Source organism: Xenopus laevis, chromosome 6L (assembly GCF_017654675.1).
Source record: "Xenopus laevis strain J_2021 chromosome 6L, Xenopus_laevis_v10.1, whole genome shotgun sequence".
Lineage (NCBI taxonomy): Eukaryota > Metazoa > Chordata > Amphibia > Anura > Pipidae > Xenopus > Xenopus laevis.
Window position 1 is genome coordinate 137,733,120 of NC_054381.1, and position 10,695 is coordinate 137,743,814.

The 10,695-nt window shown below is 36.7% G+C and overlaps 1 protein-coding gene across 1 annotated transcript; it reads left to right on the forward strand.

The window, feature by feature from the left end:
* Positions 1-562: 562 nt before the first annotated feature.
* Positions 563-10,423, forward strand: LOC121394758 (traf2 and NCK-interacting protein kinase-like). Its single transcript, XM_041566553.1, has 12 exons — positions 563-804; positions 4,357-4,392; positions 4,513-4,578; positions 4,868-4,924; positions 5,774-5,896; positions 6,145-6,255; positions 6,380-6,470; positions 7,493-7,608; positions 7,935-7,989; positions 8,517-8,595; positions 9,325-9,476; positions 10,025-10,423. The coding sequence occupies exons 1-12, from the start codon at positions 745-747 to the stop codon at positions 10,036-10,038; spliced, it is 960 nt and encodes a 319-aa protein (XP_041422487.1). The 5' UTR covers positions 563-744; the 3' UTR covers positions 10,039-10,423.
* Positions 10,424-10,695: the final 272 nt, after the last annotated feature.

Genomic DNA, 10,695 nt, shown 5'->3' on the forward strand with positions numbered 1-10,695 from the left:
CTACAAACAAGATATTCACATAACACATTACCAACTCTACTTTCCAATACTGTGTCACATTGCCATATGCAATAGATATTAGTATAGCAATAAATGGATTAATTGTATGTTTTTATTCTTAATCAGAAACAACCTGAGGAAATCATTGTCCATGACATCTGCCAGGAAGTACCTGAGACAAATTTTGGCCATAACAGCTGCCAAGAAGAACCTAATGAAATCATTGTCCATGAAAATTGCCAGGAAGAACCTGAGACAAATTTTGAACATAACAGCTGCCAAGAAGAACCTAATGAAATCATTGTCCATGACATCTGCCAGGAAGAACCTGAGACAAATTTTGGCCATAACAGCTGCCAAGAAGAACCTAATGAAATCATTGTCCATGACATCTGCCAGGAAGAACCTGAGGACAATTATTATTATATCAGCATTCACAGCTATCAGGTAAGTAGTTTCAAAGGAACTAATAAAAAAACACAACAGCAACATGCCTCTTCCCCAACAATACATGGCTTTTTGCTAAATATATTTTAAAGCCTTCTTTGTAAAGCCTTCATTCTTTGTAGAGCTCAATTAAATATCTTACATTTGCCTAACAGAATCAATCATGTGATCAATAATCTTCTATCTCTTTTCCAGGAGCAACCTGAGGAGCCTGGCACAGAGATCAGCCAGAGTAATGCCTCAGAGGAAGAAGAAAATCTAGAAGAACAAGAGGAAGAGGAAAACAATAGTGATGACATGCTTATATCTAGTGGGGAAGAAGAAAGCAGTAGTGATCATCTGTTTCCATCACTTGAGGTATGATTTGCTATCAAGGACATTAAGACATTTTGTGCATTGAACTGATTGATGTATTGGGACAAGTTTAGCGTAATGTTTATTTAGTATGGCTTAATTTAGGCCCACTAATGTCTGGGAACTTAAAAACCAAACTGCAGTTCAAATCACCAGTCCAGGTTATGCTAAAACACTTTAAGAACTATATATATTTGGAATGTCCATATAAACTGCAGTGCCCAGAGGGAAGCCATCAATGCTTATCACTACAACACCATGCTGCACACATTACATGGGGAAACCCACAAACGGGTCATTTATTTTTCTTTGCAGCTCTGGAATACATTGAAAACTTTGAAAATACATTTTACTTTTATTAAAGTTGTCTTTGAGTTCGAACTCCTGTTATATCTCTCTCTTACCCTGGGGGAACCAGAGCAGAATGTAGAAATTGCCACAGACAACTGCCGTGTAATTGAATAATGGGAATTATAAAAAACATTTACCTTGTCATAAATGCATGTTTTTTCACCTTCTCTATAAATTAGAATTGATCTGAAATGATCTTTGTCATTCACTCTCTCTCTTAAGCATCACCAACCAGATAATCACAGTATTGATGCTTAAGAGGAAAACATACGCTAGTGATGAGAGAATTTTTGACCCCCATAGACTTTAATATATTTTGGCCAGTTTCCACTGCCGGCAATTTTTGGCGAAGTGAAATGGGTCAAATTCGCCCATCCCTCAAGATATTCACATAACACATTACCAACTTTATTTTCCAATACTGTGTCACATTGCCATATGTAATAGATATTAGTATAGCAACAAATGGATTAATTGTATGTTTTTATTCTTAAACAGAAACAACTTGAGGAAATCATTGCCCATGACAATTGCCAGGAAGAACCTGAGACAAATTTTGGCCATTTCCAGGAGCAACCTGAGGAGCCTGGCACAGAGATCAGCCAGGGTAATGCCTCAGAGGAAGAAGAAAAGCTAGAAGAACAAGCAGAAAAAGAAAACAATAGTGATGACATGGTTATATGTAGTGATGAAGAAGAAAGCATTATTGATTATCTGTTTCCATCACTTGAGGTATGATTTTCTATCAAGGACATTAAGACATTTTGTGCATTGAACTTATTGATTTATTGGGACATGTTTAGAATAAAGTTTATTTAGTATGGCTTTGTTTAGGCCACTAATGTCTGGGAACCTAAAAACCAAACTGCAGTTTAAATCACCAGCCCAGCTCATGGTAAAACACTTTAAGAACTATATATTTTTGAAGTATCCACATAAACTGCAGTGCCCAGAGGGAAGCCATCAATGCTTATCACTACAACATCATGCTGCACACATTACATGGGATATTGTAGGGATGAGCAAATTTTTGAAGCCCTAGACTTTTATGCATTTTGGCAAATTTTCACTGACGGTGAATTTTTGGGTCAAATTTGCCCACCCCTACAAACAAGATATTCACATAATAGATTACTAACTTTATTTTCCAATTCTGTGTCACATTGCCATATGCAATAGATATTAGTATAGCAACAAATGGATTAATTATATGTTTTTATTCTTAAACAGAAACAACCTGAGGAAATCATTGCCCATGACAATTGCCAGGAAAATCCTGAGACAAATATTGGCCATTTCCAGGAGCAACCTGAGGAGCCTGGCACAGAGATCAGCCAGGGTAATGCCTCAGAGGAAGAACATAATCTAGAAGAACAAGAGGAAGAAGACAACAATAGTGATGACATGCTTATATCTAGTGCGGAAGAAGAAAGCAGTAGTGATAATCTGTTTCCATCACTTGAGGTATGATTTACTATCAAGGACACTAAGGGGCACATTTACAAAGCTCGAGTGAAGGATTCGAATAAAAAAAACTTTGAATTTCGAAGTGTTTTTTTGGCTACTTCGACCATCGAATGGGCTACTTCGACCTTCGACTACGACTTCGACTTCGAATCGAACGATTCGAACGAAAAATCGTTCGACTATTCGATCGTTCGATAATCGAAGTACTGTCTCTTTAAGAAAAACTTCGACCCCCTAGTTCAGCAGCTAAAAGCTACCGAACTCAATGTTAGCCTATGGGGCAGGTCCCCATAGGCTTGCCTATGTTTTTTGGATCGAAGGATATTCGTTCGATCGAACGATTAAAATCCTTCGAAACGTTCGATTCGAAGGATTTAATCGTTCGATCAAACGAATAATCGCTCGATCGTTCGATCGAAGTATTAGCGCTAAATCGTTCGACTTCGATATTCGAAGTCGAACGATTTTACTTCGATGGTCGAATATCGAGGGTTAATTAACCCTCGATATTCGACCCTTAGTAAATGGGCCCCTAAGAAATTTTGTGCATTGAACGGATTGATTTATTGGGACATGTTTAGCATAATGTTTATTTAGTATGGCTTCATTTAGGCCCACTTATGTCTGGGAACCTAAAAACCAAACTGCAGTTTAAATCACCAGTCCAGGTTATGCTAAAACACTTTGGGGTAAATTTATGAAAGAGTGAAGTTCCACAGCTCTCAATTCATTGCTATGGGATTTTGAAAGGCATATTTATCAATGGGTGAAAGTGAAAGTTCACCCTTTGATAAATACGCCTATAAAAATCCCATAGAAATTAATGGAGAGTGGCGGAATTTCACTCTAGTGGCGGAACTTCACTATTAACTTCACTCTTTGATAAATATACCCCTTTAAGAACTATATGTTTTTGGAGTATCCACATAAACTGCAGTGCCCAGAGGGAAGCCATCAATGCTTATTAGTACACCGTGCTGCACACATTACATGGGGACCCCCACAAATGGGTCATTTTTTCTTTACAGCTCTGGAATACATTGCCTAAAGTTTAAAGGTGTTTTTTTTCTGCCTGAGTTTTTTTGGGCAAAATGTTAATGTTTAGAGGAGAAAAAAACGCTCACCATTTCAAACCTGTCACTGTTGTGTATAGGTCAATGGGAGATGTCCTTTTTACAATTTGAAGGTATCGTGGTCTGCTCTGGATTTTGTCTGGTAAACCAAAAAAATTGGGGTTTTCAGGCAATAACCTAAAAAATTAAGCAATTCAGGATTCAAATCCAAATAATTTGGGGTTTACCCCCGATTTTCGCAATTTTTTCCCCGACCTGACTGTTTCAAGTTATTTTATTGATAAATAAGATAAAATTGTGGATGGGAGTTTAGTCAAGCTTAGTTTAATACAAATATGAGAAATTCGAGTTTTAGTAAATAACTCCCTAAAAGTCTCACACACATTAGTTCTATTAGGACAAACCATAACATATATACATAAGAATAAAAATCTTTATAATAGTTATGTCCACCATTAACAACACTGTTTGGGCACAAGGCCTCTTTGCTATACTAAATATAAATTAAAAAACTGCTTAACAAGGAACACAGTGAGGAATCTTATGGGGATGCCTCTCAACCTGAACAAACTAAATGAGCAACAAACTAAAAAGAAAAGCTTGCAATCTTTATTCTTTTTGTCTATTTACTGAGTTAATTTAAAATAATGTTTTCCTTTACCAGGTCTGCAATGAACATGGATTTGACAAACTATGCCCGGTATGCAAAAAACTTTCTTTACATTATTATCCCTGTTTTCAGCCTTCTCCCTCTATTCTCCCCCCACCACCTGGCATTATATTGTCTTATTTTCAAATTTTGCATTTTACTTTTTTTTAGGACCCAACTGGCTGGATAGACCTCGAACAATGTGTTGGATCAGGAGGATTTGGAGTAATCCATAAGGTCAGATATGAGATTTTAAGATTGTAAGGGGCGGGAATGACCTACCTTTTGTGGCCCTTAACATCTCAATGTAATTCTATATATTGTATATATTTATCTATCTAGTATATAAATATTCATACATATGTCATGTATCACTAAATTGCCACATATGCCACATTTTAAGCAGGATTCATATTTTCTTTTGGAGTTTGTTTTTTGTTTCTGAGACTGCAAAGACCCATGTCATTATACCCAGGTACTTTATCAAATTCAAGTCAAAATTCACCACAAATCTGTTTTCTTTCAGGCATGGCATTTTAAGGAAAAGAAAGAAGTGGCCATAAAAGTGATAAAAGACCTTAGGGTAATGTATATTTTTTACTATTTAATTTATTATAATGAGAATATTGCAGAAAGTGTTGTGTTACACAAACAAATCAACTGCCAGTAAAAAGAGACTTTATAAACCATGATTAGCAAGTCGCCCCCTTATATAATGGATAGTCATAATGCAAAATGGAATTTGTAATGATTAGAAATGGACTTCTTTAAATGCCCCAAGCTCTGCTCAGCTCGGTGAAATATTCACTGGAGGTTTAATTATTTAATAAATGCAAAACTAACTATATCAACCGCTTGTAATATTTGCAGCTTATAAAAGGCAATCGTGAGACTTGTATTCATTAATCTCTATGTAACAATACTATAAAGTGACCACCCTTAACAGAAGGGGATTTAAATCCCACCAAATCATAACAAAAAAATCATAACCCAGTTCAACACATTGCAAGTAAACACATGGAGCGGCATAGAAGAGAAAGAGGGGACGTTAGTATCTATGATTGAGAGTGGACGCCATTACAGCACATCACAGAGAGACTTGAGAGAACTGATAACCTTTACTAGCTTTACGCATTCAGAAGCTTCTGATGAAGTGACTCCAGTCACGAAATGCGTAAAGCTAGTTCCCCTGCCACTTACACTTTTCTATTCTTAACATGGATTAATAAAATGAACTGGTTTTATCCGAGTTTGGTTTCCTCGAGTTCTGATCCGGTGAGGTCACATCCCTACTATCAAGTTTGTTTGGGAAGTTAGTATCTGTGGTGTTGACACTGTGGTACACTGATGGCAAAGTAATGAATTCTATGTTTTACAACAAGGATTAAATAGTTATCAAGACTAATTTAATTATCATTATTTCTGTATGTAGGATAATGAAGAGATCCTTGCTGAACTGTATGTACTTCAACGCGTTTCTGGCCACGACAACTTCCCTGCCTTTTATGGAGCCTATTATCTACGGCCCAGCATTTCAAATGAAGAGGCGCTATGGGTAAGGATATACTTCTTAAATAAAAGCACACAATGGTCTTGCATTGCACATGCCAAGAAGGAGAAAATCTCAAGCAAAGTTAATAAATATAACACTGATTATTTCAGATCATACTGCTACTGATTACTAGGAATGTTACACAGACACACAGACAGATAGATAGATTTTAGGCAACATATATATATATATACACTATAATATTTATATTTATATACACTATAAATAAAAACATTTTATTTCTATTCTAGATTGCTATGACAATGTGTGCTGGTGGCTCCGTAGATGCCTTAATTAGGAGCACGCCCAATAGATCCTTGGAAGAGACCTGGATTTCATACATATGCAAGAAAGTTTTACAGGTAAGACAGATATTAACCCCTTCATTGCTCTTCATAATCTCTGCTCACCGACTTTGCATCCTATTAATTATAGAATATAAAAATATATACATGTTCATTATGTTTGCTTTATTCATCTTTCTAGGGCCTGGATTATTTACAGGAACTGAACGTGATACATCATGATCTCAAGGGCGCAAATATAATGTTAACTTCTACGGCCCGCGTGAAGATAAGTAAGTGACGTTTATTATATATAGGAAGAATGGGTGCCACAAAGCAAAGGGTACATTTATTGCTCATCTCAATGCCTAGCTTTTATTAGGCATCATAAAACTTTAAAGGGGATCTCTACCCAAAAATGGCACCTTTGCACAATTCAAAAATATCATTGTAAGCAACGTTCCAATATACAGTCATTAAAGGGATACTGTCATGTGAAAATAATTTTTTTTCAAAATGAATCAGTTAATAGTGCTGCTCCAGCAGAATTTTGCACTGAAATCCATTTCTCAAAAGAGCAAACAGATGTTTTTATATTCAGTTTTGAAATCTGACATGGGGCTAGACATTTTGTCAATTTCCCAGCTGCCGCAAGTCATGTGACTTGTGCTCTGATAAACTGCAATCACTCTTTACTGCTGTACTGCAAGTTGGAGTGATATCACCCCCCTCCCTTTCCCCCCCCCAGCAGCCAAACAATAGAACAATGGGAAAGTAACCAGATAACAGCTCCCTAACACAAGATAACAGCTGCCTGGTAGATCTAAGAACAACACTCAATAGTAAAAACCCATGTCTCACTTAGACACATTCAGTTACATTAAGAAGGAAAAACAGCAGCCTGCCAGAAAGCATTCCTCTCCTAAAGTGCAGGCACAAGTCACATGACCAGGGGCAGCTGGGAAATTGACAAAATGTCTAGCCCCATGTCAGATTTCAAAATTGAATATAAAAAAAATCTGTTTGCTCTTTTGAGAAATGGATTTCAGTGCAGAATTCTGCTGGAGCAGCTCTATTAACTGATTCATTTTGAAAAAAATGTTTTTTCCCTTTAAGAATGTTCAGTGTTTTATGTGTCTCTGTCTTTACACTCTCTTTGCACCTGGTTCAAATCAATAGTCAGCACCAGACAAAAGAAAATACTGCTTCAAAAATATATTTCCATTTGTAATAACTGTAGCACCTTTCTGTATTGTCATATATATTATTACTGCATTGTACAAAGTAAATTCATGCTTGTTTCTTTCAATTTCAGTTGATTTTGGCCTTGCCACAATAGGGCCCATTAGTACAAGTAATGCAGGAACCCGCTGTTGGATGGCACCTGAAGTCCATGCATGTTTTACAAGAAGTGTACAGTATAACTACAAGGTATGATTAATAAAATAGTTGTCATTTAGTTTAGTTTTCATGAAAGTGATTAAACAAAATGCATTCTTAAGGCAGGAATAACAAATCCATGCCAAATGTAATTTGTAGAGCTTTTTTCTCCCAGTAGAGACTCTTGAAAATGTAAAATCATAAATGTGTATAGTTGAAGTCGGCTACTGGAAATGTTTCATAGTAATACAACGTAGCTTGGTTCTAATGTATTAGTCATTTAGCATCCCATATTGACCCTGAGACAGGATGAGGAGGGATAGTCAGTAGAAGTATCTTTATCTTCTGTAACAATGATTTTTGTTTTAATTTTCTAGGTGGATGTGTGGTCTTTAGGAATCACAGCCATAGAAATGGCAGAATACGATCCTCGTAAGTAATCTTAAATAATATTTTGCGTGCGTTTATGTTAATTTGTGGAGGAGTGTTTTTAGGAAGGTCAGGGGGTATCACCTATTCTATAACAATGAAACATGTAAATTGGCTATGAATCAGAGAATCTTCCCTCACTCTGCGCCGGCTAAAATAAAAAAACGCTGGCGCTAATCACATGTACCGATTCGTTTTTCGAAGTCGCCCTTTGTGTGGTTAGCGCCGGCGTTTTATTTTAGCCGGCGCAGAATGAGGGAAGGCATTTGGGGAGATTGGTCGCTGCAAAGATGAGGCGATTAGTCGCCAGGCGACCAAATCTCCCCAAAATGACCAGTGTGGCCTTACCCTTAAAGAAGGAAATTATTATCTCAAAAAGTTAAAATAAATCATCGATTGGTTCTGATAATAGAAACTCATCAGAATATTTGATGTAGTCACCCTCTACTGTACAATGCTGCAAAATATGTTGGCCCCTTGTAAATTTGTAAGAATAACAATAATAATATTGTGTTCTCTTACACTTACAGCACACATTAAACTCCGTGGTACTGAGCTTTCCGAAAGGATTATGAATGGTCCAGCTCCAGCTCTAAAAGAGGATATATGGTGAGTCATTTTTTTTTACAGAAATAGGACTTACGGTGGCCATAGATGTTACAATTACAATCTTTCCTGGAAAAGATCTTTCCAAGAAAGATCGTTCATTTCAATACACACATGTAGAGTTGAATTGTCAGATATACAGGTAGAAACAATAAAATTCTACCTTTATCTGACGATTCAGCACTAACAATGGGCGATATTGGGGTACCTTCAAAGGCTTCCGATTAAAATTTTCTGGCCAGCCCGATCGATAAGCCAACCCATATCCAAGTCTTCTGCCAATATCGGTTGGCTCGTTTCCCACCATACACGCACCAAATATAGTACTAGAACTTTTCATGTACAATATTATTGGTGCATCTATGGCCACCTTAAGCAGTGAGGGTGGGGAATGGGGAAAGAGACACTGGAGCAAAAACCTGGGGACGGTTTTAAAGTGGGAAAGAGATAAGTTCAATGAGCTCAAATGTAAGTGTCACTACTGTATCCACTCTATCCATTGCTGTGATGATGGGCTGTGTTCAAGTTATTAGTATTATTTTAGGGTCACCACCCTTTTCATAAATTCAAGAGCTTACACTTTGATGGCCAAAATGATTCAAAGAAAAGAAACATATCTCCTATTTTAATTCCCTATTACCCAACAGACTTCAGTGTCCTTTTTGAATAATTCTGGCTCTGTGTTTAATTACATCATCAGTAACATTTCTGCCCTTTTTCTTTCCACCCCAGGAGTAATAAATTCCAGAGATTTATTTATAAATGTCTTCAGAAGGATCCAGCCAAAAGACCATTCGCAAAGGAACTCCTATTAAACCGATTCATCACATATAATCGAGATGAAGACGAGGTGCAATATAGCATAGCAGAGCATATAAAGAAAGGTAATGCAAATTACTCTACAATCAAAAAGCAATTACTGGGAAATCTTTAATGCCTATGTGGCAGGCCTGGACTGGGAATCCAAATAGACAGGACATTTCAGGTACACAGAAGCCCAAACAGCAAACACAGAGGCCCAAACAGACCACCACCAGCCCAATAAATAGGCAACTTACAGCAGCCCTTCTGGCATTTGTCAGAACCCGCATTCCGGGCCTGCTATGTGGTTATTCCAGGCTCTATTGATTTAAGGATTCCTATTTTGATCACTATTCAAAAAATTAAGAAATTCGATCACATGCATGCAAAATCTGTCCCTAAGTATTAATGCTTTTAGGGAATTTTCATTTTCAGGAGTAATTAGTTTTTTTAATTACTAATGGCTTAAGCTCCAACCAGTTCTGCTTTAAATCGTGAAAGTTTCTATCAATTACTAACTTAGCTAGCCAGTTAAGGAATCACATTATGGCCATTTTTACAGTGCCCAGTGCCCTATCGTGCAAAGATATAAAACACAGATCTTCTTGTCTAACAAAACATTTTCTCCTAGGAGCAAAGAAATAAGACTTTAAAGCAAAAAAGAAATAAGACTTTCAAGCAAAATATTCTCTTACAACACCTCATTAAGAAGACTTTGTGAAGACTTAGGAAGAAAATGGAAGAACAATATATAAATCCCAAAATGGATTCTACCCTTGCAAGATCTGAAATGTGGCTCCTTCATTATGTTCCCAAAAGGGAAAGGAGGGAAAGGGTTGGGAACACAATGTAGGAGCCACAGCCCATCTACTTTGTATACTTTACCAAATATTTATTTTTATAAAAATCTATTTAAATGTATATTTATTTTTATATATCAATAAAAATAATAAAAAATAAGCTGATGTTTGACATTTGAATAATTAATATACAGTGTAAGAAAATGGACTGTTCAAGAGTCAAATCGCTACATTGACGATTTGATACTTGTATGGAAAGGCAGCGAGTTACAGTTGGAACAGTTCGTCACACAATGTAACACTAATGACAAGAATATTGCTTTTACATACGTAAGTGACAGGAAGACTGTTGATTTCCTGGACATACGGTTTGTGCATGACAAACTAATGGTGCACACTGATGTGTATAGGAAATCAATAAGTCGAAATTCTCTTTTGCTAAGACAAAGTAGCCATCCTGAACCCCTCTTACGTAGCTTACCGATTGGACAGTTCTTGAGAT